Genomic DNA, 12,500 nt, shown 5'->3' with positions numbered 1-12,500 from the left:
AGTTTCATCAGGTTTCCTCTGCACCTCGGACTTAAAGCCACAGTGCGGGACTTTCCCCGGCGCGATTCCGTGGAAATAGAAAGTTAAAGCCGCACTACGGAACATGGAGATGCAGATTAGAGCCAAAAACGAAGAAACACGACCAAAATGAGCAAAAAAACGCTTTATTTTTTTGTCTTAAAATGTCCAAATTACAGAGAAAGTCCTGGTCTGGTCCCGGTCTCAGTCTTGATCACCCGACAGACTAAAGGGAACCACCGGGCCCTGGTTTAGTCCTGGTTTAGTCCTGGTTTAGTCCTGGTTTAGTCCTGGTTTAGTCCTGGTTTAGTTCCTGGTTTAGTCCTGGTTTAGTCCTGGTTTAGTCCTTTTAGTCCTGGTTTAGTTCTGGTTTAGACCTGGTTTAGTCCTGGTTTAGTCCTGGTTTAGAGTCCTGGTTTAGTCCTGGTTTAGTCCTGGTTTAGTTCCCTGGTTTAGTCCTGGTTTAGTAGTCCTGGTTTAGTCCTGGTTTAGTTCTGGTTAGTCCTGGTTTAGTCCTGGTTTAGACCTGGTTTAGACTGGTTTAGGTTTAGTCCTGGTTTAGTGGTTTAGTCCTGGTTTAGTCCTGGTTTAGTTCTGGTTTAGTCCTGGTTTTAGTTCCTGGTTTTAGTCCTGGTTTAGTTCTGGTTTAGTTCCTGGTTTAGTTCTGGTTTAGTCCTGGTTTAGTTCTGGTTTAGGTCCTGGTTTAGTCTTGGTTTAGTTCCTGGTTTAGTCCTGGTTTAGTTCTGGTTTAGTTCCTGGTTTAGTCCTGGTTTAGTTTGGTTTAGTCCTGGTTTAGTTTAGTTCTGGTTTAGTCCTGGTTTAGTCCTGGTTTAGTCCTGGTTTAGTTCCTGGTTTAGTCCTGGTTTAGTCCTGGTTTAGTCCTGGTTTAGTTCTGGTTTAGTCCTGGTTTAGTTCTGGTTTAGTCCTGGTTTAGTTCTGGTTTTAGTCCTGGTTTAGTTCTGGTTTAGTCCTGGTTTAGTCCTGGTTTAGTTCTGGTTTAGTCCTGGTTTTAGTCCTGGTTTAGTCCTGGTTTAGTCCTGGTTTAGTTCTGGTGGTTTAGTCCTGGTTTAGTCCTGGTTTAGGGTTTTAGTCCTGGTTTAGTCCTGGTTTTAGTTCTGGTTTAGTTCTGGTTTAGTCCTGGTTTAGTCCTGGTTTAGTCCTGGTTTAGTCCTGGTTTAGTCCTGGTCTTCGGTCTCAGGTTTAATGAGAGTCTAAATCAAGAGCTTATCTCCTCCACACACCTGCTCCTGAAAGAAAGAAAGAAAGAAAGAAGAAGAGAGGGAGAGAAAAGAAGTGAGGGAGAGAAAAGAAGAGGATTAGGGAGGGAGGAAAGGAGGAGAGAAAAGAAAAGAGCGAGAAGAGAGAGGGAAAGGAAGAGAGAAGTTAGAGAGAGAGAATAGAAAAGACAGGGAGGGAGAGAGAGAAAAAGAAACGAGGGAGAAAGAGACGGCGAGAAAGGGAGAGAAGAAGAAAGAGAGGAGAGACAGAGAGAGAGGAAGAGAGAGAGAGAGAGGAAGCGAGTGGGAGAAAAGAAGAGAACAAGAAGAGAGAGGGAGAAGAAGAGAGGGAGAGAGAGAGAGAAAAAAGAGAGGGAGGGAGGGAGAAAAAGAAAGAGAGGGGAGAAAGATAAAGAAGAGAGAGGAGGAAAAAAAGAGAACGGAGAGAAAGAGCTCAGAATGTCTCTTTCACCTGTCACTGTGTTCACCTGTCACAGTTTCACCTGTCACTTTCACCTGTCATTGTTTCACCTGTCACTTTTTCACCTGTTTTCACCTGTCACTGTCACCTTTTCACCTGTCACACCTGTTTTTCACCTGTCACACCCTGTCATTCACCTGTCACACCTGTCACTTTCACCTGTCACTTTTTCACCTGTCACTTTTTCACCTGTCACACCTGTCACTTTTCACCTGTCACTGTTTCACCTGTCACAGTTTCACCTGTCACTTTTTCACACTTTCACCTGTCGTCACTGTTCACCTGTCACACTGTCACTTCACCTGTCACTTTTTCACCTGTCACTTTTTCACTGTCACCACCTGTCACACCTGTCACTTTTCACCTGTCACATTTTCACCTGTCACTTTTCACCTGTCACTTGTTTGTTTCACCTGTCACACCTGTCACTTTCACCTGTCACTTTTCACCTGTCACTTTTCACCTGTCACCTGTCACAGTTTCACCTGTCACATTTTCACCTGTCACACCTGTCTCACCTGTCACTTTTCACCTGTCACTTTGTCACCTTTCACCTGTCACTCTTTCACCTGTCACTCTTTCACCTGTCACTTTTCACCTGTCACTCTTTCACCTGTCACTCAGAGAATTCCGGAGGAGTTTTAAGTTTGTAATTTTAACAGAATTTTCACTTTGGAAAAAAACGGATCAGAACATTTTCAAAATAAACATCTGCAAATCCAGAACTGAACCAGGTCCAGACCGAGACCAAGACCGAAGACCGAGACCGAGACCGAGACCGAGTGTTCCTGTGAATCTGATTTTCTACTTTTCACTTTTTATTGAAATGAAATCAAAACATGTTTTTAAAAACTCCGGAGCCAAAAACTTTAATTCCTCAGATGTGACTCGACTCGAACCATCTGCTCCAAAAACTCAAACTTTAAATAAAAATATTCATCATCAACAAACCAGAACTGAACCAGGACTAAAACAGGACTAAACCAGAACTGAACCAGGACTGGACCAGGACTAAACCAGGACTAAACCAGGACTAAACTAAACCAGGACTAAAACAGGACTAAACCAGAACTGAACCAGGACTGGACCAGGACTAAACCAGGACTAAACCAGAACTAAACCAGGACTAAACCAGGACTAAACCAGGAACTAAACCAGGACTAACCACTAGACCAGGACTAAACCAGGACTAAACCAGGACTAAACCAGGACTACTAAACCAGGACTAAACCAGGACTAAACCAGGACTGAACCAGAACTAAACCAGGACTGAACCAGGACTGAACCAGGACTGAAACCAGGACTAAACCAGGACTAAACCAGGACTAAACCAGGACTGAACCAGGACTAAACCAGGACTAAACCAGGACTGAACCAGGACTAAACCAGTTTCAGGTCCAGTTTTGTTTCTTTCAAACAGATGTACAGTTTTTTTTGTTTTTTTTAAATATAATATAATGTTTTCTGTTAAATGTTTGTTGTGTATTTTCAGGTGGGTTTGCAGAACGACCCGAGTTGTGTGGAGGAAATCCTCAGGGTGAGTCTGACTCTGAACTTTAAAACATTTCAAGTCTGTGATGTTTGACGTTTCACTGTGAATCCTCCATGTTATTTACAAACTTCATCTCAGTCACTCAGTCGCTGTCTGTCCGGTTTTCATTTCTACTATGTTTTTTTTTTTTTTACACTCACTTTTTGGTTCACTCATGTCAGTGACCGGTGCCCGCTGACATGGCACAGCGGCATCGCCTGTGGCCGCGACAGTGGCAGAATTGTAATCGTTAACTCTTGTAAACTCCAAAAACGTGCATTGGGCGTGTGAGAAATCGAACAGGTCGTTGCGCTCGTCATTGACGATGGAGCCACAGGTGCGTTACTGGACACGAGCACTTTCCAATAACATATAAATGTGCCACCATAGGCGGCACTATATTGTTTTTGTTCTGCTTTTTTTCTTCTTCTTATTTTTCTAATCACATGGCTCAGGTTCGGTGACCTGTCGCCCATGAAAACCCATGTTTCAAGACCCAACAGGTCTAGAAAAAAAGGGAAGAACAGGGCACTTTAGCGCCTCCTGCAAGTGCTGCAAGTGCTGCTCATTGCCGCTTGCGGTTCTATTTGTTGTTATGAAATAAAATGTTCGTGTGTTGCTTTTACGTTTATGTTCAGAACACAGTCGTCTTTGTACTCGGCAGCATCACCTGCTCGTCTGTGTGGAGATATTAATGCCACACTGCGGAACATTCCAGACAAAACATCTCCGTAGAGACCAGTAAAGTCACACGTGGTGAATCACAGACGGTCGTCGGGGTCACGGGGGCGAGTGCGGCGACGAGCCTCTGACCCCCGTCGCTGCCATCGCCGTAGTAACAGCATCACAACAGCGACATCATCTCTCAGAGCGCACTGATGTCAGAGGGCTGTCGCCTAGCAACGCTGCATCCTCTCATCAGGACCACAGACACACAGAGACTAAACCAAGACTAAACCAAGACTAAACCAGGACTGAACCAGGACTAAACCAAGACTGAACCAAGGACTAAACCAGGACTAAACCAGAACTAAACCAAGACTGAACCAGGACTAAACCAAGACTAAACCAGACTAAACCAGGACTAAACCAGGACTAAACCAGGAGGACTAAAGGACTAAACCAGACTAAACCAGGACTAAACCAAGACTAAACCAGGACTAAACCAGGACTAAACCAAGACTACTAAACCAGACTAAACTAAACCAAGGACTAAACCAGGACTAAACCAGGACTAAACCAAGACTAAACCAGACTGACTAAACCAAGGACTAAACCAGGACTAAAACTAAACAAGACTAAACCAGGACTAAAACTAAACAGGACTAAACCAAGACTAAACCAGGACTAAACCAGGACTAAACCAGGACTAAACAAGGACTAAACCAGGACTAAACAGGACTAAACCAGGACTAAACCAGGAGACTGAAAACCAGGACTAAACCAAGGACTAAACCCAGGAGACTAAACCAAGGACTAAACCAAGACTAAACCAAGACTGACTAAACCAAGACTAAACCAGACTAAACCAGACTAAACCAGAAAACCAGGACTAAACCAAGACTAAAGACTAACCAGGACTAAACCAGACTAAACCAAGACTGAACCAGGACTAAACCAAGACTAAACCAGAAACCAAGACTAAACCAGGACTAAACCAGGACTAAACCAAGACTAAACCAGACTAAACCAGAACTAAGGACTAAACCAAGACTGAACCAGGACTAAACCAGGACTAAACCAAGACTACTAAACCAGAAAACCAGAGACTGAACCACTGACTAAACCAAGACTAAACCAGACTAAACCAAGACTAAACCAAGGACTAAACCAAGACTAAACCAGGACTAAACCAAGACTGAACCAGGACTAAACCAGGACTAAAACCAAGACTAAACCAGGACTAAACCAGACTAAACCAGGACTAAACCAGGACTAAAACTAAAGGACTGAAGACTGAAACCAGGACTAAACCAGAGACTGAACCAGGACTAAACCAGGACTAAACTAAACCCAAGACTGAACCAGGACTAAACCAAGACTAAACCAGAAACCAAGGACTAAACCAGGATTAAACCAGGACTAAACCAGACTAAACCAAAGACTAAACCAGGTCTAAACCCAAAGATGTGTTTAGAGTATTTCACCAGAGAACGAGGGAGCGAGGGAGTGTGAAAGAGAGAGAGAGAGAAACAGAGCGAGGGGAGAAGAGGAGAAGAATGTTTCTCCATAAAAATCGAGCGCGTCATCGGGAACGTGAGTCATCGACAGAACAGATGCATGATGGGAAACTGTGACATCACCCGGACATTACACACTCACCTTTGACCTCTGGAAGAGAGAGAGAGAGAGAGACAGAGAGAGAGAAAAAGAAAACAGAGGAGGAGAGAGAGAGAGACAGAGAGAGAGAAAAAGAAATCAGAGGAGGAGAGAGAGAGAGAGACAGAGAGAGAAAAAGAAAACAGAGGAGGAGAGAGAGAGACAGAGAGAGAGAAAAAGAAAACAGAGAGGAGAGAGAGAGAGAGACAGAGAGAGAGAGAAAAAGAAATCAGGAGGAGAGAGGAGAGACAGAGAGAGAAAAAAGAAAGAGGAGAGAGAGAGAGAGAGGAGAGAGAAAGAAAGAAGAGAGGAGGAGAGAGAGAGAACAGAGAGAGAGAGAGAAAAAGAAAACAGAGGAGGAGAGAGAGAGAGACAGAGAGAGAAAAAGGAAACAGAGGAGGAGAGAGAGAGAGACAGAGAGAGAAAAGAAAAAAGAGGAGGAGAGAGAGAGAGACAGAGAGAGAGAAGGAAGGGGGAGAGAAGAACAGAGACAGAGAGTAAAAGAGAAAACAACAGAAGAGAGGAGTGAGAGAGACACAGGGAGAGAGGAAGAGAGAGAGACAGAGAGAGAGAAAGGAGGGGTAGAGAGGAAGAGAGAGAGACAGGGAGAGAAAGAAACAGTAAGGGTAGAGAGGGAGAAAAAAGAAAGGGAGAGAGAGAGAAAAGAGGGGTAGAGAGAGAGAGAGAAAGGAGGAGTAGAAAGAGAGAGAGGGAGAAAGGAGGGTTAGAGAGAGAGAGAGAAAAGCGGGGTAGAGAGGAAGAGAGACAGAGAGGGAGAAAGAGAGAAAGGAGGGTTAGAGAGAGAGAGAAAGAGAGAGAAAGGAGGAGTAGAGAGAGAGAGAGAGAGAGGTTATGGAGTGATGTAGAGAGAGAGAGAAAGAGAGAGAAAAGAGGGGTAGAGAGGAAGAGAGAGAGAGGGAGAGAAGAGGGGTAAAGAGGAAGGGAGAGAAGAAGAAAGAGGGAGAGAGAGGAAGACGGAGAGAGAGAAAGGAGGGGTAGAGAGGAGAAGAGCGAGAAGAAGAAAGAGGGAGAGAGAGGAAGAGGGAGAAAAGAGGGGTAGAGGGGGGAGAGAGAGAAAGAGAGAGGAAAAAAGAGAAAGAGGGAGAGGAGAGAGAGCGAGGAGGGAGAAAGAGAAGGAGAGAACTTCAAAAGAGGGGTTGATAAGGAGAGAGAGAGAAGAGAGGAGGAAGAGAGAAGAAGAGAGAGAGAGGGAAGAAGAAAGAGGGAAAGAGAGAAGGAGAGAACAACCGACAAGAGATGAGAGAGAGAGAGAGAGAAGAGTGAAGAGAAGAGAGAGAGAGAGAGTGAAAGAAAGAGAAAAGGATAGAGACAGGCTCGGAGAAAAGAAGAAGGAGGGAGAGAAGGAAAGGATGAAGAATGGATGAGAGCCAGAGAAAAAGGTAAAGAGAGAGAGAGAGAGAGAGAGGTTATGGAGTGATGTGGAGAGAGAGAAAGAGAGAAGGATAGAGAGATGGAGGGATGAGTGCAGTGGAAAGTGGAAAGAGAAAGGAGGGGAGAGAGAAGAAGAAAGAGAAAGGAGAGAGAGAGAGAGGAGAGAAAGAGAAAGGAGAGGTAGAGAGAGAGAGAGAGAGTGGGAGAGAAAGAGAAGGAGAGAAGAGAGAAGAGAGAGAGAGAGGAGAGAAGAGAGAGAGAGAGAGAAAGGGAGAGAAGAGAGAGAGAGAGGAAGAGAGGAAGAGAAAGAAGAAGAGAGAGAGAGAGGAGAAGAGAGAGAAGAGGAGAGAGAGAGAGAAAGAGAGAGAGAGAGAGAGAGAAGAGAAAGAGAGAGGAGAGAGAAGAGAGAGAGGAGAGAGAAGAGAGGAGAGAGGAGAGGAGAGAGAGAGAAAGAGAAGAGAGGATAGAGAGAAAGAGGGAGAGGAGAAGAGGAGGGGTAGAGAGAAGAGAGAGGGAGAGAGAGAAAAGGAGGAGAAAGAGAGAGAGGAAGAGAAGAAGAAAGAGAGGTAGAGAGAGAGGGAGAGAAGAGAAAGGAGAGAGAGAGAGAGAGGGAGAGAAAGAGAAAGGAGGGAGTAGAGAGAGAGAGGGAGAAGAAAGAAAGAGAGAAGAGAGAGAGGGAGAGAAAGGAGAAAGGAGAGTAGAGAGAGAGTGAGGAGAGAAGAGAAAGGAGGGATAGAGAAGAAGAAAGAAAGAGGAAGAGGAGAGAGAGCGAGAGGGAAAAAAGGGAAGAGAGGAGAGAACTTCAAAAGAGGGGATAAGGAATAGAGGGGGGGAGAGGAAGAGAGAGAAGCAAAGGAGGGAGAAAAGAAAGGGAGGGAAGAGAAAGAGGAAAGGAGAGAGAGAGAACAACCGAAGAGATGAGAGAGAGAGAGAGAGAGAGAGAGTGAAGAAAGAGAAAAGGATAGAGACAGGCTCGGAGAAAAGAAGAAGGAGGGAGAGAAGGAAAGGATGAAGAATGGATGAGAGCCAGAGAAAAAGGTAGAGAGAGAGAGAGAGAGAGGAGAGAGGTTATGGAGGCAAAAGGAGTGATGTGGAGAGAGAAAAAGAGAGAAGGATAGAGAGATGGAGGGATGAGTGCAGTGGAAAGTGGAAAGAGAAAGGAGGGGTAGAGACGAGAGAGAGAGAGGGAGAGAAAGAGAAAGGAGGGGTAGAGAGAAGAGAGAGAGAGAGAGGGAGAGAAAGAGAAAGGAGAGATAGAGAGAAGGAGAGAGAGAGGGAGAGAAAGAGAAAGGAGGAGAGAGAGAGAGAGAAGAGAAAGAGAAGAAAGAAAGAGGGAGAGAGAGGAAGAGGGAGAGGAGAGAGAGCGAGGAGGGAAAAAGGGAAGGAGAGAACTTCAAAAGAGGGGTTGATAAAGAGAGGGGGGGAGAAGGAAGAGAGAGAGCAAGGAGGGAGAAGAGAAGGAGGTGGAAAAAAAGGAGGAAGAAGAAAGAGGGAAAGAGAGACAGAGAGAACAACCGACAAGAGATGAGAGAGAGAGAGAGAAGAGTGAAAGAAAGAGAGAAGGATAGAGACAGGCTCGGAGAAAAGAAGAAGGAGGGAGAGAAGGAAAGGATGAAGAATGGATGAGAGCCAGAGAAAAAGGTAGAGAGAGAGAGAGAGAGAGAGAGGTTATGGAGTGATGTGGAGAGAGAGAAAGAGAGAAGGATGGAGGGATGGAGGGATGAGTGCGGTGGTGCAGAGGAGGTGAGTCAGACTCAAACCAAAAATAAACTCCGGTTTCACGTTTGACTCGAGCTCAACGACCAGAGAAGAAGAAACAGACCAGTTACTCCAGATGCCCTCCCACACTCTCTCCTACACTTACTCCAGATGCCCTCCCACACTCTCTCCTACACTTACTCCAGATGCCCTCCCACACTCTCTCCTACACTTACTCAGATGCCCTCCCACACTCTCTCCTACACTTACTCCAGATGCCCTCCCACACTCTCTCCTACACTTACTCCAGATGCCCAAAAATGTGATCTTTTAACGCACTTTTATTGTAAATATAAATGAGTCTTCGAGGTTTTCTGAAGGCTCAAGAAAAAATACTGAATGAATTTTTGTTCTACTAATATATTTTTCCAGTATGTTTTATTCGGTGAGTAATAAACACGACGCTGGTCATCATTTCTAGATCGTTGTTTAAACTTGGACTGATATTTCTTGGGAAACAAAGGGTTAATATAATGAAATGGAAATGGACCAATCACAGTTTTTCGTCCAGTTGTATCCGGGTAAATCGGTGACTCCCCCTGCAGCGCTGAACTAAACAAACACCTGCGGGAGCTTCACTGGCTGGAACGAAGTTTGAGATTGACAGTTGTCTGAGCCAATCGGATTTCGCCGAGTTATGGGCGGGATCGGATCACCAAATCTTCCGGACCTTCGCGAAAACCCCGTGATAGCGTCATGTAAGCGAGACCACAGCGACGAAAACGGCACCGGACGCCTCGATTTGGACGGAGAAGAACGAGAAAGACCCTTGAACCGGCGCCCGCGGAAGCTCAGAGCGCGCGGCCGGTCCGTTGCATCTCACGACGGTCAGAAAAAAGTGAAAAAAGTGTAAAGAAAAGACGTCAAATTTAAAGAAACGGTCGCGGTGGACTTTTTCAAAATAAAAGCCAGTGAGAAACAGACGTTTACAATAAAATAAATAAATAAATAATAAAAACTGCATTAACTAACTGGAAGATATTTTGTTTCATCAGATTTAGAATTTTAAATGCGACTGAATTTCTCACTTTGAATTTTTTAACTCTGAAAAAAGAGTTATTTTTATTCTGAATTTTAGTGGCTGAAATTTGAAGTTTACTTTCAATTCAAAATAAACAAAAAAATCACCACAGATATTTTCAAGCCCTCAAATTCACCGGTCGAAATTCAGAACGTAAAATTCGCAGTGAAAAATTTCACAGCAAAAATCCAAGATGCCAAGGCAGAAGCAATCGATCACGTGAGCAAGGAGGATGGGGCTGTTTCCTATTGGCTGTTCGCATCTGTGGGCGGGGCTTACACTTAACCAATCAAAGAGATGAGGTTTTATGAGGCAAATTTTGACCAATCAGATCACGTCACTGCAACATTTTGTCTTTGTTACTAAGTTCGATCGGATCACTTTGGATCGATTGCTTCTGCCTCGGCATCTCGGATCTTTACTGTGAATTTTCTTCACCGCGAGTTTTACACTCTGAATTTTGACTGTTGAATTTGAAGGCCTGAAAATATTTGTGCTGAATATTTAAAAGGTGATTTTTTTAAATATTGAATTTTATACAGTGAAAATGTACACTTAAAATTTCAGCAAAAAAAAAAAATCATAATAAAAATAATTCAAACATGTTTTTTCAGAGTTTAAAATTTCAAAGTGAGAAATTCAACAGCGTTTAAAATTCAAAATTTGATGAAACAAATAATCTTCCATAATTAACGGTGTTAAAGTAATTGTCGGTGATAATGAATTGATGAGTGAACGCAAATTGAACGTGTTATTGTGGCCGGCCCGAGTTTTTAATGATCTGACTAAACGAGCGCTCGGACAAGAGTTTGATTTGATCCATTTGTTTACCTGTTTTTATTTCATTTCCTGTTTTCATTCCATTTGTTTACTTGTTTTTATTTCATTTCTTTACCTGTTTTTATTCCATTTGTTTACTTGTTTTTAATTTCTTTTATTTACCTGTTTTTATTCATTGTTTACCTGTTTTTATTCCATTTGTTTACCTGTTTTTATTTCATTTGTTTACCTGTTTTTATTTCATTTACCTGTTTTTATTCCATTTGTTTACTTGTTTTTATTTCGTTTGTTTACCTGTTTTTATTTCATTTGTTTACCTGTTTTTATTTCATTTGTTTACCTGTTTTTATTCCATTTGTTTACCTGTTTTTATTCCATTTGTTTACTCTGTTTTTATTCCATTTGTTTACCTGTTTTTATTTAATTTGTTTACCTGTTTTTATTCCATTTGTTTACCTGTTTTTATTTAATTTGTTTACCTGTTTTTATTCCATTTGTTTACCTGTTTTTATTCCATTTGTTTACCTGTTTTTATTTCATTTGTTTACCTGTTTTTATTCCATTCGTTTACCTGTTTTTATTTCATTTGTTTACCTGTTTTTATTTCATTTGTTTACCTGTTTTTATTCCTTTTGTTTACCTGTTTTTATTCCATTCGTTTATTGTTTTTATTTCATTTGTTTACCCTGTTTTATTCATTTTTTACCTGTTTTTATTCATTTACCTGTTTTTGTTTACCTTTTTTATTCTTTTGTTTATTTGTTTTTATGTTTTTATTTCATTTGTTTACCTGTTTTTATTCCATTTGTTTTTATTTTTTATTGTTTATTCATTTGTTTACTGTTTTTATTCAATTCCATTTGTTTACCTGTTTTTATTCCATTTGTTTACTTGCTTTCATTTCTTTTGTCTGTAGTTTGTGTATTTGATTTGTTTGTCTGTAGTTTGTGTATTTGATTTGTTTGTCTGTAGTTTGTGTATTTCTTTTGTTTACCTGTAGTTTGTTTGTTTGTTTGTGTGTTTGTTGTTTTCAGGAGATGACTCACTCGTGGCCTCCTCCTCTCACGGCGATTCACACTCCGGTCAAAGCAGAACACACCAAGTTCCCCATCCCCACCAAGGTCAGACTCAACAACAACAACAACAACACAACACACACAACAACACAACAACAACACACAACAACAACAAACACAACAACACAACAACAACACACAACAACAACAACAACACAACAACACACAACACAACAACAACACACAACAACAACAACACAACAACACAACAACAACACACCACAACAACAACACACACACAACAACAACAACACACAACAACAACGAAGCACAACACAACAACATACACACAACAACACAACAACAACAACACACACACACAACAAACAACACACACACAACACAACACAACAACAACAACAACAACAACAACAACAACAACAACAACACACAACACACAACAACAACAACAACACACAACAACAACACACAACAACAACAACAACACACAACAACAACCACACAACAACAACAACAACACAACAACAACAACAACAACAACAACAACAACACAACAACAACAACAACAACACACAACAACACAACACACACACACAACAACACAACAACACAACACACACAACAACAACAACACAACACAACAACAACAACACACAACAACAACAACAACAACAACAACAACAACACACACAACAACAACAACAACAACAACAACAACACACAACAACAACAACACACAACAACAACAACAACACAACACAACACACAACACACAACACACAACAACAACAACACACAACAACAACAACACACACAACAAACAACAACAACAACACACAACAACACACAAACAACAACAGCAACACAACAACACAACAACAACAACAACAACAACAAACAACAACACACACAACAAACAACAACACACACACACACAACAACAACA

The 12,500-nt window shown here is 42.2% G+C and overlaps 1 protein-coding gene across 1 annotated transcript in view; it reads left to right on the top strand.

Moving 5' to 3' along the window:
* Positions 1 to 12,500, top strand: part of aff2 (AF4/FMR2 family, member 2) — a gene marked incomplete at its 5' end in the record, with an annotated part of 94,120 nt that overhangs the window by 30,969 nt on the left and 50,651 nt on the right. Inside the window, 2 exons of the mRNA XM_055159571.1 lie at positions 3,209 to 3,253; positions 11,552 to 11,638. Coding sequence (XP_055015546.1) covers positions 3,209 to 3,253; positions 11,552 to 11,638 — 132 coding nt within the window. The remainder of the gene's footprint in view (positions 1 to 3,208; positions 3,254 to 11,551; positions 11,639 to 12,500) is intronic.

Source organism: Boleophthalmus pectinirostris, unplaced genomic scaffold, assembly GCF_026225935.1.
Source record: "Boleophthalmus pectinirostris isolate CB_2022bp ecotype Guang Dong unplaced genomic scaffold, ASM2622593v1 HiC_scaffold_23, whole genome shotgun sequence".
NCBI lineage: Eukaryota > Metazoa > Chordata > Actinopteri > Gobiiformes > Gobiidae > Boleophthalmus > Boleophthalmus pectinirostris.
This window is presented reverse-complemented; position numbering and strand designations above follow the sequence as displayed.